Source organism: Lepisma saccharinum, chromosome 9 (genome assembly GCF_977018435.1).
Source record: "Lepisma saccharinum chromosome 9, izLepSacc3.1, whole genome shotgun sequence".
Taxonomy (NCBI): Eukaryota; Metazoa; Arthropoda; class Insecta; order Zygentoma; family Lepismatidae; genus Lepisma; species Lepisma saccharinum.
Window position 1 is genome coordinate 76,699,654 of NC_139237.1, and position 18,410 is coordinate 76,718,063.

The 18,410-nt window shown below is 39.0% G+C and overlaps 1 protein-coding gene across 1 annotated transcript in view; it reads left to right on the forward strand.

Annotated features, from left to right (window-relative positions):
- The window catches only part of LOC145992161 (uncharacterized), a 71,621-nt gene extending 53,625 nt beyond the window's left edge, over positions 1–17,996 (forward strand). Inside the window, exon 4 of the mRNA XM_083128441.1 lies at positions 15,547–17,996. Within this exon, the coding sequence (XP_082984567.1) occupies positions 15,547–16,341 (795 nt within the window). The 3' untranslated portion in view covers positions 16,342–17,996. The remainder of the gene's footprint in view (positions 1–15,546) is intronic.
- Positions 17,997–18,410: the final 414 nt, after the last annotated feature.

Sequence of the window (18,410 nt, forward strand, 5' to 3'; positions counted from 1 at the left end):
AACTAAAACATCAAAATATAAAATAAATAATGAGACTTCTTATGCTATTTCAATACTATTCAGCGCAAAAGAATATCTCGCTCGATCACAGTTTTCAATAGGCTTATTTTTTTCTTCTCTTCAAATTTTGCCGCTCTGGGCGATGGGACGGTTATCCCTCCCCTTCCGCCGGCCCTGCTATGAACTTGGTCACCCATCAAAGCATGGCAATTTTAACACAGAAAACAATATGTATCGCATTAAGCAGCAAAAATGACAGCCTCCTCTATGCAATTTCTACAAGAACACGTGCCGGAGCCAGAGTTGAAATGATGTTGGACATAATTTATTTATTTTGAATAATTCCAAAATTATGAAATATGAACAATTTGTTGCTGCTGTTCGCTGCTCTCTTGCCAAAATGCTTTATTGGGATGCTAACACCATGACTGGCTTCCTCCTTCATGAACTCCTGCACGTTGCTTAGAATTTCCCGAGCTTGGCTATGCAAGGTTTTTGATTTCAACTTCGACAGAACTGGAGGCATTATGGAATTTAACGTTCATTAGCAAACACACACTTTTACATACACACACGCAATACACGCACACAACGTCAAACCGGTCAAATACTTAGTATAAAATAAAAATATGGTGCTTCCAATCCAACAAAACTCACCGTCACTTTACCTGCCTTTTCCCCTTCCGTGACAGAAATAGTGCTTCATTATTACAGTTGGCAACACTAGTTACTAGCTAGCCAATGAACATGCACTGCATAAAAGAAGCAAGCACTACGCCGTGCTATATTGCCACATTAGCGTCCCTACCGAACGGTGGGAACCACTAGCTGGAGCGCTATTCAATTGTTTTCAGTGATGTTTGCGCGAGTGTGTCCAGGAATGGAATGACAATGTGGCAACAATAGCGAAGGTTTTCGAGCAGGGTAGAACACATTATGCTAAGAGAGAGGGAGACGAAACGAAAATTCGTTTCTACGCAACGGCAAATTTACGTGTGTGGCACAGTAAAAATTTCGAACCTAATATCTCCTTCTCTCTTTCTTTCTTCCCTATCGCCTTCTCTCTCCATTATTCTTTCTCCTCGTTTGCTATCTCTCTCTCTTTTATTTTTCTTTCTTCCCCTTTTCTTTTATATCCTTTTCTCACCCATTGCTTTTTCTCTCTCTGTCGCCTTTCTCCAGCTTTACTTTCTCTCTCTCCTTTTTTTCTCACCTCTTCACTTTCTCTTTTTGTCCTCTTTGCTTTTCATCTCCCCTTCTTCACTTTCTCTCTCCTTTCTTCCTCCCTCTTTGCTATTTCTCTCTCATTTCTTTCTCTCCCTTTGCTTTCTCTCTCTCTCTCCTTTCTTTCCCACCCCTTCACTTTATCTTTCTTTCTCCTCTTTGCTTTTTCGCTCTCCTTCACTTTCTCTCTCCTTTCTTTCTCCCCCCAACCGAGACGTCAACCTTTAGTAGACAAAAAAATAATTGTATGTTACTGCTGCTGCAAAATCATCAAGCAATTTAAGTTAAGGGACTGTTATTTTGATATCATTATGCAGGTATTAAATAAACAAATACCTACAATAAACGTGTTCTTTAACGGTAACACTTCAGGTTCCCAAACTTTTCAATTTCACGGTCCCTCAAGATTTTTCCGCTTCGCCGAAGTCGGAATGTAGGCCTCGTATCTAACACTTGCAACGCTCAGTGCGGTTAGGGTGCTTGCCTTAAGTTAAAGAAATAAACGAATATTTCAAATTCAGAAGCATTTTATGTGCAAAAAAGTACTAAATAAGCACATACTTGGAAGTAAGTGTCATTTCAGTATAAATATTGGAACAATTCGAGGCACACACACTTTGGGAACCACTGACTTAAGATATTTAAAAATAAGGCTATTCATTTTTCTCGTTAAAACCAAAAATATATGAGGGCCCATGTTTTATTATCATTATTATTATTATTGAGGTGTGGTGGGAAGTAGGGGGCGCTAAAAATCCACCTCGCCCCGGTGAAACTTTTCTTTTGAGCTTCCCCTGACGATACTGTTCTGTTGCTTTTCATTATTCGTGTTATACACGAATAACATGTATGACGAATCTTGAAAATTCTCCTTAGTAAATGCAAGACAAGTACCGTCAGAAGAGTAGACAATGGTAGGAAACTACATCCGATTTCGAAACACGCTGCAAGAACCGGCGGAGGTGAAGGAGGCCAATGTTAAGTAGTGCGTTGAAGAGGCGGGGAGTAGGTCAGTGTTGAGCTCGCTCGCGTGACAGCATGCAGGGGGGGAAGAAGCGTTCCCTCCGCGCACATTTTTGTTCTGGCACTCGTGGAAAAGGAACTACATTTTTCTCGTTTTCCCCCTTGTTGATATCTATGAGAACTGCAAACAGTCTGTAGAACATGAGAACCTCACGGAAAAAATGGTTCGTGCATGTGGCATTCATCTGATTTTTTTAGGCAGTGAATCGAATTGTTTAATCTCTACATCGTGCTGTACTGTTCTGAACTAGTTACGAGTTGCTCGTGATTTTACAGCTCATTGTAATTTTTTGTCTCACTTGGAAAGGTGATTGTGCTTCAAGATTTACTGCAACAATTAATATGAGAAGGAAGAAAGTTTACGGTTTATGTTAGGGTGGATCAAATATGTATAAAAGTTCTGTCACTGATTTGAAACAACGAACTACACCAACCTAAAAGCAATGCTTTTAAGTGTTAGTGTCAGTAGCGAAGCGTAGTCTTACGAAGGAGGCAAGCAATGTTTCAGTACAACAAAACATGTAGTACAACGACATGCCGAGGGGAAAGATTCAAGGTTTATAGCCTCATTTACCCAGTCGCTGGATTTGTCAAAATATCGTAATAAAGTGACTGTACTAAAAATAAACCATATGATCTGCAAACGTCACATTTACTTTTTAAAAAAAATCCAGGTAACGTTATTCATATGATATTAAACGTTTTGCATATGCGAACTTTCCGCATACGACTAAAGGGAGACGGAATTTCTTACTTACTTATTAGTACCTTTATTTGTTCATTATTATTTAATATGGTCAAACGGTGACCAAACCGATTTAGATAAAAAAAAAATGGGAATCATTTGTTTATTTTACGCTACATGATGTAATTTAGTATTTTTGGGCACCCTAAAAACCGCATTGGAGTAACTTAAACACTAAATAAAAAGTTAAACACAAACAATAAAAAATTCATTTCAAAGCAAAGAAACACATGCATAGACGATGTACTCACCACAATAAATTTCAAACTCTTGGTGTTGGTCGACCCCCTTCCACGATTTTCATTTTAACACTTATCTCTCTCGAGCTAAACGAAGCAATTTTCAATTGCTCAATAATACACCCGCACTTCACATCAACCGTTCCTAAATACGCGTTCATTCCGATAAATTCACAGCACAAAACACGAAGCAACAAACACTCACACTATCCCACGCGCTTTCCACAACTGCAAATGCAAGCATCCACACAAGATCACTTTGAAAATCTCTGAAACAACAGAAAGTGATACCAACCTATTTCCTTAATTTTATCCGTCACAAAGGAAAGATATATCAGTTTGGAGATAAAAATTACGCGGAGGAATCAGAATCATTTCAGCAGAACGAGTATGTACATTAATATTTAAGTAATAAAGTGTCATTCAATGGCGTGCCCGGGGCGAAGGGGGGGGGGTGGATGGTAGACATAACCCCCTTTTGGCCCAGTATATCTAAGAAAAAACGTCAAAGGAAGGAAAAGATGACAAAATGGGGACCGTAAAAAGACCCTGGGAACACCACTTGCGTCATAATAATAGAACTTAAAACATATTCGGGCCTCCCCGATGGCGCAGTGGTAGTGTCGTCGCCTTGTAATCAAGGGGTTCCGGGTTCGATACCCGGTGGAGGCACAAGTGTTTCAGATCCCATTTTAAACTGTAGGTCCAGTCCCGATTAGCCTTACTGTGCATAAAGTGGACTTAAAACAACAAATCAATCAATCAATCATTAAAACATATTCTTGTGCTCATAATATGCAGAATGTATACGATTTACTTCTATGCCATGTACAGATATCAGTAGATAGTTCTTTCTCAGATAGCTTTATTTTCACCCCAAGTTTTATTCAAAAGCAGTCAATTTATTGATTGTAAAATTTGTGAAAGAGCTCACTTGAATTACTGCGTAAATAATTTGGCAGTTGCAAACACTGGTAGCGGTCAACACTTCTGGCGTAATTTGAGCTGGACCGACCAGGAAGCAGGGTGCAGGACCAAGGTCCGTCCAATCTTCCCTCCCTCCCTGAGAAAACTCTTCACGGAGGTGCAGAAATTCCACTGCCCCAACTCCCAATGTCAACTTTTTTTACGCGTTTTACATTTCGCGAAATCTAAAATAATTTGTAATATAATATGATATATATGGAATTTAGAACAGTGATAATAACTTCTTTTAGTTATTTTATGACTAACAATTATTATTATATTTGCGATCTTGTTTACGTGTTCATGAAGACAAATATTCGTTACTAGTTTTTGCTGGCAACGTACCCATAGATGAATCCTTCTGCTTTCGGTTGAACTCGGCTATTTTCGGGAATCACGCAAGCTCGGAAAGCACAGCTTTTTGTAGAAGCTTTGTGGACGGGTTCCACCAGAATTTCACGCTTCGCCATGTGACTCCTTCGGAGGCCTTATTTTCCCGCAGAACGGCTGCAAGCATTGAGGCTGGTGCTTGCTACAGAGCTGCTGGGGGAGTTTGCGGCCGCATTTTTTCGCGAAATCGAGTGCGATGGAAACTAAATACGGTTAGAACATTAAGTACATTAAATGATATTCGAATTATGCAAGCAGTGCTTGCATTGCTTGTACTATATCTTCGCCTCTGGTTAGTGTCATGCCCCAACTTTACATTAAATATGTGATATATGCAGACATATACAGAGTGGGTGGAAAGTAACTAGACATTTAAAATTTGCTGTAGTTTTTGTAATATTTAAGCAATCTGAATGAAACTTCTGTACATGTACATTATGAAATAGGATTACATCTGAACATACGAATTTCACAATACGCTGATATTTTGCTATATTTTCAATAAGATGGACAACCACTTGACAGTCCAGGAGCGAGCGCAGATTATGGAACGCTACGAGATATGGTATTCAGTGATTGCTGTGCACGGGTGGGGGCGTACAGTGAAGGGTATAGAAATGCAACTATCCGACCACAGACAAGATCTGTCATATGACCACAGGCTCGGTTGATTAGCAATGACTGATTTCCATGATGTACATTGTACATGTACAGAAAGTTTCATTCAGATTGCTTAAATATTACAAAAACTACAGCAAATTTTCAATGCCTGGTTACTTCTCACCCACCTTCTACATACACACACACTTCTGCAGAAAGTTTCGATAATCATTGATAACGTCAATTTCTTTCAAAATATCAAGAATTTGTTTACTTAACACTGATTTTCTACTTACCCACGACGATGAGGGTTAGAATAAATTGATGACGCACATACACTCATGCTCTTTCCCTGTCTCGAGCCCAGAAGCTTTGGACGCCAGATCGTGAGTCGACCACACGACGCACGTGAAACTTAAGACCTGCAATTTTAGCGCTCACGTATCTGTATAACAAAATTTTGATTGAACATTTGAGGAAGAAGTTTTACAAATAACCATTTATTTAAAATGTTATGAGTTTCGAAAGGTTTCTGGTTTAATATTTTAAACCATCATAATTAGTGCTTAATTTCACAGCAATGTTAAGCCTTTATTTAATTATCATCCCTAGTAAAAAAGTAAAGTGCTCCCCTGTGCTTTACACCACGCCATGAAGGCGTATAGGGGGTGTGGGATTAGGACCCCACACTTTCTTGATTTCGGCCGAGCAGAGGGTGATGTGATCAGCACCACGCCCCTGGCCGCCTTTACCCCCCAGAGTTTCCTCCAGGTACCCACTTTATACGTCCCTAGTGGTTCGTGTTAATTGTCGATAAGTCAGAAATAGTTAGATGTAGGAAAATAACATTTTAGAGGTCTCTAAATACTAATGAACTTATTGTAAAATATCGTTATTTTTCCCCTATAGGGAAATTACATTTTTCATATATGTATGAATGCCCATGGAAGTCAACGAAAATCAGGATGGATTGGAGCGTACCAGAGTATTATTTTCTGATATTACCGTGGGGAGCATAAAATGTCTATTAATATCTTTCTCTCTCTCTGTGTGTGTGTGTGTGTACGTGCGTGTGTGTGTGTGTGTGCGCGCGACCCCTCTTATTTGATCTCTACTGCGAATCCAAGTCGAGAAATGTGCGATTTTGTTTAACTTCGTTTGTTTCACTTATCATTTCCATCGATGCGATGTAACTGATAATAAAAATAAGATACCTTATACAACTAAACTAATTATCACTGCCAATCTGATGCTGATAAGGTGTTACGCGTACATGTGGCCAAAGTGTAGCTCAGCTATGTTATATAATCGTGGCACGAGACTATGTAGAACTTTCTCTAATAGAGCGCCACGTGACGGGAGAGAGAAAACATGAAATGGTTTCGCCACTCGATTGTGTTTTGTTATTCACCTCGCGCCTCATTAAATGGTAGTCTGTCTTTTCAATTACACTCCCACGTTATCACATTAATCCAGTTTTAGGCTGGGCAGGTCAACTGTTAGTGAAACTGTACGTTGAGTTGGATGACTTAGTGGGTGATGGTGGGAATTTTGTCGACAATACTCCTGACTAAAGTGGCTCGACCAGCTTTAAATCCAGGGAATTCCAAACTTTTTATGTGCAGGGCCAATAAGAACTAAATCCATCGATAGCATTCGAGATAGATATGAGCAGTCTCTTTCTAAGCATACGCTATCTTGGAAAAGCTACCACTAATGTCTATCACGAATACTGCTCCATCGTTCCAATGGCGTGCCCAGGATTTTCGAAAGGGTTGTACGTGTATATTTTTTTTAGTAGTCAGCCCTCATTTTGCCATCTTTTCCTGATTTTGATGTTCTTCTTTAAGGTTTGGTTTGAGTTGCTGTTTTAAGTCCACTTTATGCACAGTAAGGCTAATCGGGACTGGACCTACAGTTTAAAGTGGGATCCGAACCACTTGTGCCTCCACCTGGTATCGAACCCGGGACCCCTTGATTACAAGGCAAAGACGCTACCACTGCGCCATGGGGGAGGCCCTGTTCTTCTTTAAGGAATACTGGGCCAACGGGGTGGTTATTACACCCATCAACCCCCTTAGGCACTGGCCTACACTATATAATTACATTAGAGATGATGAGTGTAAGGGGTAACCGTAGAAGGCACGCAAAAGTTAGCCTCACTTCCACGTGGTGCAACAATGTTGCAGGCTATCGAGGCTCTGGCGTCTGGACTACAGCCAGTATAATCCTCTCTGTAGGGCTGTGTGTTCTGTAATTTGTCCTTATATATGTTGACTGCCACTTTACACCAACTTTTAACCTAGGTAAGGAGGTTTTAGTTCTCAGGAACAAGTGTTCAATTTAGTCATGGTAAGGGCCATGGTCCCATATAATGTAATGGATCACAAATTACCTAACTGCTGATCACACCACCTCCAGTGTGGCTGAGATCTTGAATGTGTGGAGCCGTGCTTCCACACTCCCTATGTGCATTTATGACTTTGTGCGATACAGGGGTATAGCTTTTAGTTCCCTCTCATTAATATCTTCTCGCGCTACGACGCCAGTGGTCCCGGGTTCGAATCTTGGCCTGGGCATGGATGTTTGTGAGTGTCCATTCATCAATTTCATCATTCATCTCCATCTTCGCAAATTAGCCAAAAGTGGCACAAAAAGCGAAGTAAAATAAAGCAATTCAATCAATCAATCATTAATATCTTCAACTCATCTTATTGTTATTCATGATTTTTAAGAGTTTGGTTTGGTTTGAGTTGGTGTTTTAAGTCTACTTTATGAACAGTAAGGTTAATCGGGACTGGACCTACAGTTTAAAGTGGAATCCGAACCACTATGTGCCTCCACCGGGTAGGCCTCTGATTTTTAAGAGGATGACACTTTCAGTTGGTCTTGTTTATAGCATATCGCCTTGTGATCGTGGGGTTTCGGATTTAATTAACGGGATTGTTTAGAAGCGTGGAAATCTTTTTCAATAATTTATTCAATGTGTTGAGCCTAATATTTGCGCCCCATGAAAATTCTCTAAGACAAGAATGTCCAGGTGGCTCAACTATTTAAATTCCACCTTGTGCACTATGAAGCTTGAAATTAGGAACGCACAGACTTATCTCTTTTCATCTCTTCTTTGAACGTACTCGACCGTGAAGCATCTAGCTGGGAGCATTCATTTTTCTTCAGAGCCTGTCTGCAAGAACGTGGAGTAATGAACTTTGAAGAGGTGTTCACGTAGTTCCAAAGCAAGTCAGTCGTTGATGAGCTTCAAATCTAACCCTCCAATTTATGTTGATCTTCTCAGATCTTCCAACTGCAACATTTGTCAATACAAAATATTTTATTAAAATGTACAGTAGAACTCCTAATTTGAAAATGAAACTCGAGAGCAAGTGGAAACCTCATTCTCCGTTGGATATGCTGGGCTTGAACACTTGTGCAAATAAAAATTCGAGAATCCTAGAAATTAATTTTCCGTTGAAATTATATGGAAAATATCACACATGCGCAGCGATCCAAAATGAAACAACCATTCTATGAACTTAGAGCCTTTAAGGCTAGTTGTCAATTAAATTTACAGACCTGTACAAGAGTTTTAATTTAATAATAATACGAAGAAAAATTGTTGCACAGTTTGGTAACAACAAATATAACACTGCTATATTAATTATTAACAAGGGTATTAATAAGTCTTAACGTGTTATTGATTCTCAGTTGTATTCTAATTTTTCATACTTTGATATTTACTGTTTTTCATTTTTAAGGAAAATGTCAGTAAAAAGTTACCTCCAGTGTTGTTGAGACATGGGTGGCTTTCAGTAGCATAGAGATAAATCATTGTTACTTTTAAAAACAATGTTATTAAATTATAACGACATTAAGTTCAAATATACAATTATAGAATTGCAAACATAAGTTTTAAGGTGTGTATCTGTTTACTTATAGCTATATTTGTTACTATTTCTCAACACGACACAGTAATCAAGTGAATATTAAATTATATTTTTGTCAGTCTGGTATGGTGGGTAAGTAACTTTTGAATCATCGGAATATTGTATACATTATGTATGTATGTATGTAGGTAGCATTCTCCAAGGATTACGATTTTCAACCACAGGGGACATGAATTATCCAGAAAGGAGGGTGGGGTACAAACAGAATTCCCTTTGTTCCTCCATCAAATACCCTGGTTGTTGTAATGGCTGTTGAAGCTATATTTGCAGAAGAAATTATCCAGAATTTTTCATCGGCGGTGCGGGGTAAGGGTAAGACAAGTTTAATAGTATATTCAGGTTGATAAATTGGAATTTTGTGGGAGGGCGGGGTGGAATGGGTATGTGGATAAATGTTTTCCAGCCATTGCGTGGCCCATCCCATCACTTGGAGACCAGAAAGATAGTCTTCCTTTCTTTTCAGAGAAAAATGTCATCACATTAATTTAGTCGGCTAATTCCCTTCAATGGGTAACGAAAGCTGAAATTAACCTGACAGACATGGGACTTTGTAGAAATGAGAAGACGTGACAAGTTTAGGCTTGTTTGGCGAAAGCTGTGAACACACGAAAGCTTTCTAATCAACGAGAACCCTTCGAGAGCATGTACCGCGTGCACGACCAGTAGAGGTGAACTTCGCAGGAAAGTTCACCACCAGAATGTCCTTGAGTTTTCACTTTTCTATCTGAACGCACTCTGCTGCAACTTTTATTGGCTCGATTTTGTAATCAAATCAGTTAGCAGTCCTGCTCTGCACTTCACTTTTTCAATTTTAATGGTCATAGTAGATTAGTAACGTGCTTGTCCGGACGTGGATTTATTGAAAATGTGCAAGGTCAAAGTGGAAAATTAAAATATGTGATGTGCAGATGATGAAAATCTGTAGACTGATCCTTCTAAATCGGAACTTCATCCTGCAGAATTCAAAGTGAATGTTTTCGACGAGGAACGAACTTCGACCTAATGTTTATTAGAAAATCCGTCATGAACAAAATTTGGAATAAGAATACTTAGTTTTCTATAATGCAAGCATTGACACAGCTCGTTCTGAAATTGGTGGCCTGCAATAGCTGGGTAGGCATGAAAGTAAATCCCAAGTCCTACTTCGAGACCCCGCTCTCTCGGGGTTGGTAATGTGAGGTTAAAAACTTTCCTGTCGATGTCCCTGCATAAGTCCCTCATCATTGGGTAACCGGGGGTGGGGCAGAACTGGGAGGAAAATGCAGTCAGAGAGTTAATACTTTTCCATGTGTACTATGGTCGAGATCGACAATGTGCGCAGCGTACATTTTAAATATCTCAATTATCTATTTTGTGACCCTTTTCAGAGTATTTTCGCCAGTAGCAGCGTTTTTGCAGCCCGCAACAGAACTCAAAACGTCAATTGAAACACACATGTTGACTCTAATAACACATTAACGTGTATAAACTGCAAATGATTCACTTTTTGGTGTGTCAAAATGCACACAGAAATGCATAAAAGGGTACTTTTATCAGATTCTGTTTCGCGTGATGCACTAACATGCATCAATTGGGAAGAACAAAAGATAAGATAAAGACAACAAAATTGCACACTTAAGTGTATCCAGAGGCGTGGCGTGCATGTAACCGGTGTTACCGCAGGTAACAGCAAAATGTGAAGAAATTAAAGTTTTTTTTTCAATAAAATAACACCATTGTTAAATAAGTTAACCGACAGCGTTGCAGTCGAGTGTATATTGCAGAGGACATTTTTTCTGCAGCCGACGAAGAGAAGAGGCAGGCCGTTCCGCTACCCTCAAGAGGCAACAGGAGGAAAGGGCGCCAAAGCAAGGGACCAGCTGGGAAAGACTTGGAGGCAAGTGTGCTACGGGGTTATTCATATGCCTGTTTACGGGCCCTGTTGCCGCTGCGGCCTACTGGATCAGCAAGTGTTGTCACATTGGATTTCCAGAAAAGAGCCAAATCCCGCCTAAAACGGGGATACTATTTCTCTGAAGCAACAAGAGCTAGACTGCAAAGCCAAAGCTGGACTTAACTACAACTGAAACCGTTTAAGAAATAGACGAAAAGATAAGTACTTGATGCGATTCGTGATTTGGACAAATCTTGCTCCAAAAAACTAAGTTGGCAACAGTAGAACGAACATCTGGACCTCCCTTCCACGGCTGGAGGAGGGGAATTCTGTCGCCTGCTCACCGCAGAAACGTCAAACTGACCCGAATGAGTGGTTCTTCTTCCCCTTTCCACCTCTTTGCAAAGAAACAAGAGATGGTTGACAAGGCTCGACTACATATCACTGCATTTTCGCGGTAACTCTCTCATGAGTGGTAGTTCTTTCTAGGAGTGATTGTGGCTAAATAAAGCATTGAGCGGATTGAAAAAACAAAACTAAATGAACAAAAATCCAGATCAAAGGCATGTTTTTTTTTTGTTTTTTTTTTGGGGGGGGGTACGGTGTGATGGTACGTCTGATGACCGGTAACACTTTTGAAAAAGTGACGCCACGCCACTGAGTGTGTCAATTGATGTATTAAAAGTCCATCAAGCTTGATTTGACGCATTGAGTTCCGTGTGCCCCTAAATTCGGGCCTTTATTTAAGAAATCCATGTGGGAAGCGTGTTAAGTTTAAAACGATATTGGTGAAGCCTCCCCCTGTTGGGCAATGTGTATTGGCAGTCAACACACTTGCAAAGGAGTTTTTCTAAGCGTTGTCCGTATATTTCATGTATTTAGGGCGCAATAAAAGTGGTTCGTGACTCTTTACGATGCAGCCATGGGTGCGGGTGTTGTCCGGAGACTTGCATGCATGTAGACAAGCGAGGAAGACAATAACAGGAAGAGGGACTTCGAGGTAATGAGAGATTGGGCAATTGAATTGCTGATTGCATGCAAGGCGTTCGCAGCGCCTCTGTGCAGCTACGTGCATTGTCTGAAGCAATTGGTTTGCGATCGCACCGACAGATAGCGCGCTAGAAAGTGGGATAGAGAAACTCGTCGATTTAGTCGGAATTTAAAACTCAGAATGAAGAACAGTCGAGGGAAATTAACGTTCTTGTGGAATCGTTAAACTTAAAACACACAAAAGTTCCTGGGATTTATACTTGCTTACAGACAATCACAATGACAGTAAAAATTGTCATACAGTATACAGAGGTTATCACTCAGTGAACGGAATTAATTGTACGTAGCCTATTTCAATGTGATATTTTCATATCGATGCGATTTTACATCTATTTAGATAAGTGGCACACTCTTGAACTGTGTCGAATATGACACTTTTTCTGCTGTACACAAATTTACAATGTCGAATTAAGTTTTTGTATGGTTCTTGTCAGTGCTTTTTTTTTCTAACGGTACGCCATACTACCACCTTTTTATAGGTGAGAATAAAAACTAATAACGTTTTATTTTAAGAAATGAAATGTGTGCGTATGTTACTAACTACATGAATGCATGATCATTTATGAACATACCACAATATTTTGAGTGGTTCTTACATGAACGCTACGCCAGCAGAAAATTTTCCAGGGGGGTGTCAAAATCTAATACAAATATGCATCCATAAATTAGATACATTGACATAATGTTTACATGTCGTCATAAGAGGAAATGTTTTAAGGGATATGATTTTCCTAGATTGAGATACGAAAGTGTGAGTCAAGTTCAGATAGGGTAATCGGAATTTGACCAACAGATTGAAGTGGATTTCAAACTATACACTCTGTCCCCACCTGGAATTGACAGCGTTGTTAATACACTATCCGGGAAGCTAGATTAAAAAGATTTTATATTTAGCAAAGTATGTTCATTTTTCACTTTCTTCAAATTGTGAATATCTGAAAGTCTATTTGAAAATTTTAAAAATCACACAGAATATGGTTCCACAAAACAGTATGGACCTGGCACTAGTGTACCACCGACACAGGTTATTCCACGAGATAAAAACTTTTCCGTGATTGCTGGCAAATAGACCGAAGCATGAATCTTCATAATGTTTATAGCCTACTTATTTTCCCCACATTGTGAAAGGTTTAAATATTACAATGAAGTTATGTGTACATTGTTGTATGCATTATTAAATGCTTTCATGTTTAATGGCCGTAAAATGTGATGGCTTTGTTCTTCACTGGATGCAAGTAGCGTGACTGCAGATTTACATCTATTTCTTCAATAGAATTAAAACAATACAATTTTCGTTTTTGATTTTGCTCGTGGGCAGAGGGACAGACATTGTTTCCTCACTGTGAATAAACTGCGAATGAACTTTGTTAGAGTGACTTTGATTGGGTTATTTTACTTAACATTTCTGCTACTTTTGGCCAATTGCGAAGAGGATGAGTGACGATACGATGGCATTCATGAAGGGACACTATAAAGAACACGCATGACCTGACCGGGATTCGAACCCTGGGTTAGAGTAACAGTGTTGGTGATATGATGAAATAGAATAGATTGGCACACTGCCTGGGGAATGTAAAATGCCATGGTTTTATAACCGAAGTTATTAAAATGAATTCAAGGAGTCTCTAAAATGGGAAATTTTGGTTTCTCAATTGAAAACATCAGAATCGTGCATGGCCAATATTGCATTGTATTTGTATTTTCGTTATTTTACGTCGTTGTTCTGTCAATTCGCGACGATAGGGGATGACTGATGATTCGACGTATAGGCTAATTACGAAGAATACCCATAGCGCGCACACATACACACAAGATACATGCAAGCTATCGAAGCCCGCTAACCACGACAATCCTATCTGCATGAGTATTCGCATATTAAAAAAGGAGAGAGAGAGAGAGAGAAAAACTGCTTCAGTTTGAGGTTTTCACGTTCGTGCAACGATCTGTCTTACTTGCAATTGTAGCCTTTTATAACAATTGATGCAAATTGCAGTGACAAATGAAATTGCTACGGACGCTCATGCAATTTCTGGGTTTTTGTATTTTGTCACCCAGTGCCGATTACTCCTCGCGCGTTCCGTTACCACTTTACAGCTTCAGTTTTTATTAAAAGTATATATCAGATACATTTTAATTTCTTATAGGTAATTTATGGTTCCTGTCCTATAACTTATCCTTACCAACGAGACGAGTGCAAATAGCCAAGGGTTGACTCACCCAAAATTTTAACTTCAAGCTACCCGTTTGGGTGTGGAAATTGGGGTGAACCATGGTTGCCAAATGAAGCAAAATGAAGAGTTAAATTTACATGGTGTCAGTTTAGTTATGCATATACGATATATATATCCCCAACTTCCCCAAATTTTCTCAACATCCACCTAAAATTTTTCACAAAGGCCCAATTTGTGGCCAGGCTCTGAATTTATCCTTACGCTCTTAAATACGAACTTACACCCCCAGATGGAAAATTCTGGACAAAACCTTTGGATGGTTCCCTGAAAGAGTGGTGGACGTTATATATACGCAGAAGATTGACTGATTCGCTTTATTTTACTTTGCTTTCTGTGCCACTTTTGGCTAATTTGCGAAGATGGGGATGAGTGATGACGTGATGCAATTGATGAATAGACACCCACAAAGATCCATGACCAGGCGGAGATTCGAACCCGGGACCCCTGGTGTTGTAGCGCGATGTACTAACCGCTCCGCCACAGAGGCCGGCATAATATATGCAGAATAGATATGAGAGCACGTTTCGCTTCACATATGTCCATGCACGCCTAACGCTTTCATTTCTTTGTTTGTAAGGCATGACATTTAAATATTAGATTACCGGTCACGAAATGTATACATTTTCGGTTTCTTGTTTTGTGTTTCTTAAATACTCGCCTGCCCCCAAGCGAACACACATGATGAGAATAATTTTAAAAGGCCAAACAAACCCTTTGCTTTCAAGGTAATTCCGTTGAAAGTAGTAGAATGTGTGCGTTTCTGCATATTGAAGGATCAATTTATACAGTGTGATCATTTGATAAGGAATTTCTTCATACAGAATTCTGTAACTACCTGTAGGAACTGAGATGAAGGATTCAATCAGAAGATCGTCCTCTGTTGTGCGAGAGACTCACGTTTGATTTCCGGTGGTACATTTTACATGGTATAAATTTACTATTTTAAGTATTATTTGCTATGCATCTTGAATTCTTAAATGTTGTTTGAATATTACACTACTACGCTTCAGCGTTATGTTTTAATCAGTGCCCAAAGTAAAGGAAATGTATTTATGTAAAGCAACTCACCAACTACGATAATTACCGTAAGCATTCCCCCTACCCCTCGGCTGCTTCAATGTCTCAATGTTGAACTACAAAAGCATCCCTCCACTAATCCTCAAACTCGACCAAGCGCTCCCTCATCTTTGAATTTCAACATTGGGCACTGGTTTTTTAAGTAAAAATTAGTTGTATTAATACATTTTTTCTCTTTTTGCAGCCCAGGCCACATGAAGCTGGTGGAAAATACGGTTTAGGAGTAGTTGTCCGTCGATACAAGAGAAACTCGGCAATCAATATAAGGATCGAACTAACAGCCAACCACAGGGGCTACTTCGAGTTCCGGTTGTGTCCGAACAACAGTCCGAAGAGAGTAACTACCCAGGCATGCCTAGATCTTCACACACTTGAACGAGCAGACAGCAAAGGAGCAAGATATTATCCAGGAGAGGGCAACAGAATCTTTGAAATAAAATACCGGCTGCCGAAGGACCTAACATGCTCCCAGTGTGTTCTGCAGTGGCGTTACATCGCTGGGAACAACTGGGGGATGTGCCCAAACGGCACAGGGATGGTAGGCTGTGGACCTCAGGAAGAGTTCCGCGCATGCGCAGACGTGTCGATCGTTGACGAACAAGGCTTCTCCGACGAGACAGAGTTCATCGACGAGAGCGACAACGAAATACCGGACGAGGACGTTTACAACAAGGAAGAGAGCTTACAAGAAGAGGAAGCCCAAGTATTTTATTACCTTGGCCTTATCATCGCGACGTGCGCCCTGGTTTTTGCTTCAGTTGTTCTTGCTGTTATTTATTTGTATTATTATTATGCCAAAGAAGCTATCAAGGGCATTTTGAAACATTCTAACAACAACAACAAAGAAGAGGAGAAACAGCCCCACCCTATTCCCCCTCTCAGGAGCAAAAAGCTCTCCCCTCCCCAAGCTCCCATTTCCGTCAACTCCATTTCGAGCCCAACGTCTGTCACGGTGAATGGTGTAGCAATAGCGCCCTAGGTGACTCGATTTCTTAAAAAGAGATTGTGATGAGTATGTTAACATCTTGCGCTGTGCCATCATTGATAGACCAGAAAGATGTGTGTGAATATACTTGAAGTTATGATCAACTGAATAGTGTGTACTGCTAAGGAAGATCTGTTACAAGTATTCCTATTGAGCAATTCTGTGATCACTTTTTAGATTATGACTGCAAAGCGTCAGTCTTTATACTTGTGTTGTACCTAAGTGATGCATTTTCCTTTTAAGAATGAGAGTATGTATCGAATGTTGTTAATGAGTCATCTGGAAGACAATGCATTTATCTACCTGCTAAATGAATATGTAATTAACTTGATAGTATTGTCCCTGTCTTTTCTGTTTGCTTCCTTAACTGAGCATTACACCTTTTACATGTGTAATGTTGCTGAATTTGTTGTTCCAAAGTCCTATTTTTAGAGGATGACCTTCTCACAAGAGAAAGTAAACCACCGTTTTCCACCTTAAGTGAGAGTAAAGTCCCTTCGTTACCATATTAAGGTTACGGAAGTTTGAATCTTTCCATGTTCTATGTAGATATCAAGCCAGTTTTTAAAGTCACAATGCCAGATACATTTGAAGGTGAAATTATAGACGTTAACTAGCGCCGAAGTGACTAACTTTGTAACTTCTTTAACATGTTGCTTCTACGTTTGAATGTTTTTGCAAGTTTCACCACCTCAGGCTCGAAATTTTTAGAAATATTTATTGACAGGTTCATTACATAAAAGTGTCCAGATTTATTTTAATACTTATATATACTGATAGAGAAAGGGAAACATATTTTATGCTCAGTGCAAATGTGTACATGCTTGTGATGTGCCTTACACATTTGGTGCATAATTGTTCAAGACTGGATTCGATGTTGATTGAACTGTGAATCAAATCTTTGATGTGAATATGGGTACCAACAAATAATCAGTTTGTATGTACAGTAGCATGCTTTAATTCATAAATATGGAGAGCGCACATTTCATACGTCGTAAAACAAATTGTTCATAAAAGGGAAGATCACAAGTTAAATTAAAATTATTTCCACCTTTATGATTTCTGCAAATGGGATAATAGAATTTACCTGACTTCGAAAGTAATGTTTTTTAAACATTACGCAACAAATATTTTATATCTTGTACCAAAAAGTTAATATATGTTTACATAAAAATGTTTACTATAACATCTACGAGTATATAAAATTGGGTTAGCATAGCTATATTTAGATAGTCCGTATTTTGTTCAAGAAAAGTTATTGTCTCATTGCGTACGAAATATACAGCCAGCATTATGGAAATATGACAAATAAATATTGAAATGGACATAGATTTTAGTTTGGATATGCGGGAAGCTTACCCCGAGTGCGATTTTATTTGCATTTAAACTGTCTTACTGAAGGTAATCAAAATAGTTTATGTTGGCATAGGAGACAATTGTGCTCAGAATTTCTTCATTCTTCAGCAACTTAATGACAATGTTGTGATCATTTAAATACAGTAGATAATACCATGTTATTTATTTCATGCCTTGTGTTGCCTCGAATCAAATCTGATCATTGAAACAAATATATTTTTAGATATAAGTTACTATGTGAATGTGAACAATTTGGATTCAAGTATTAATAAAGGAATTGTTTGTTTTTTCAAGTTTGTGTTTTTTTGTTTATATAATTATACAATAATTCACTACACACCTCAACATCCCCCTAATTTTTTCCACAAATGTCCAGTTTATGGTCATTTTAGCTCTAAATTTACCCTTGCATCCCTAAATACGGTTTTACACCCTTCCAGATGGTAAATTCCGGATAAATCCTTGTAATTCTTCTTCGTAAATTTGCACGAAATAACAGTTCTGGATAGTATTTTCCAATTAAAACTATCTAGGAATAAATATAAAATATATGAGGAATAAATTGTATAAAACTATTACAATTACTTTAACAAGATTTCTATGTTTGGACTGACTCCTCCTTCTAACTAATTTAATACTGAGAAACTTGCAAACTTCTGCTACTGTTAATGAAAAATACTTCTCGAAATTAAGTTCTCAATACGCCA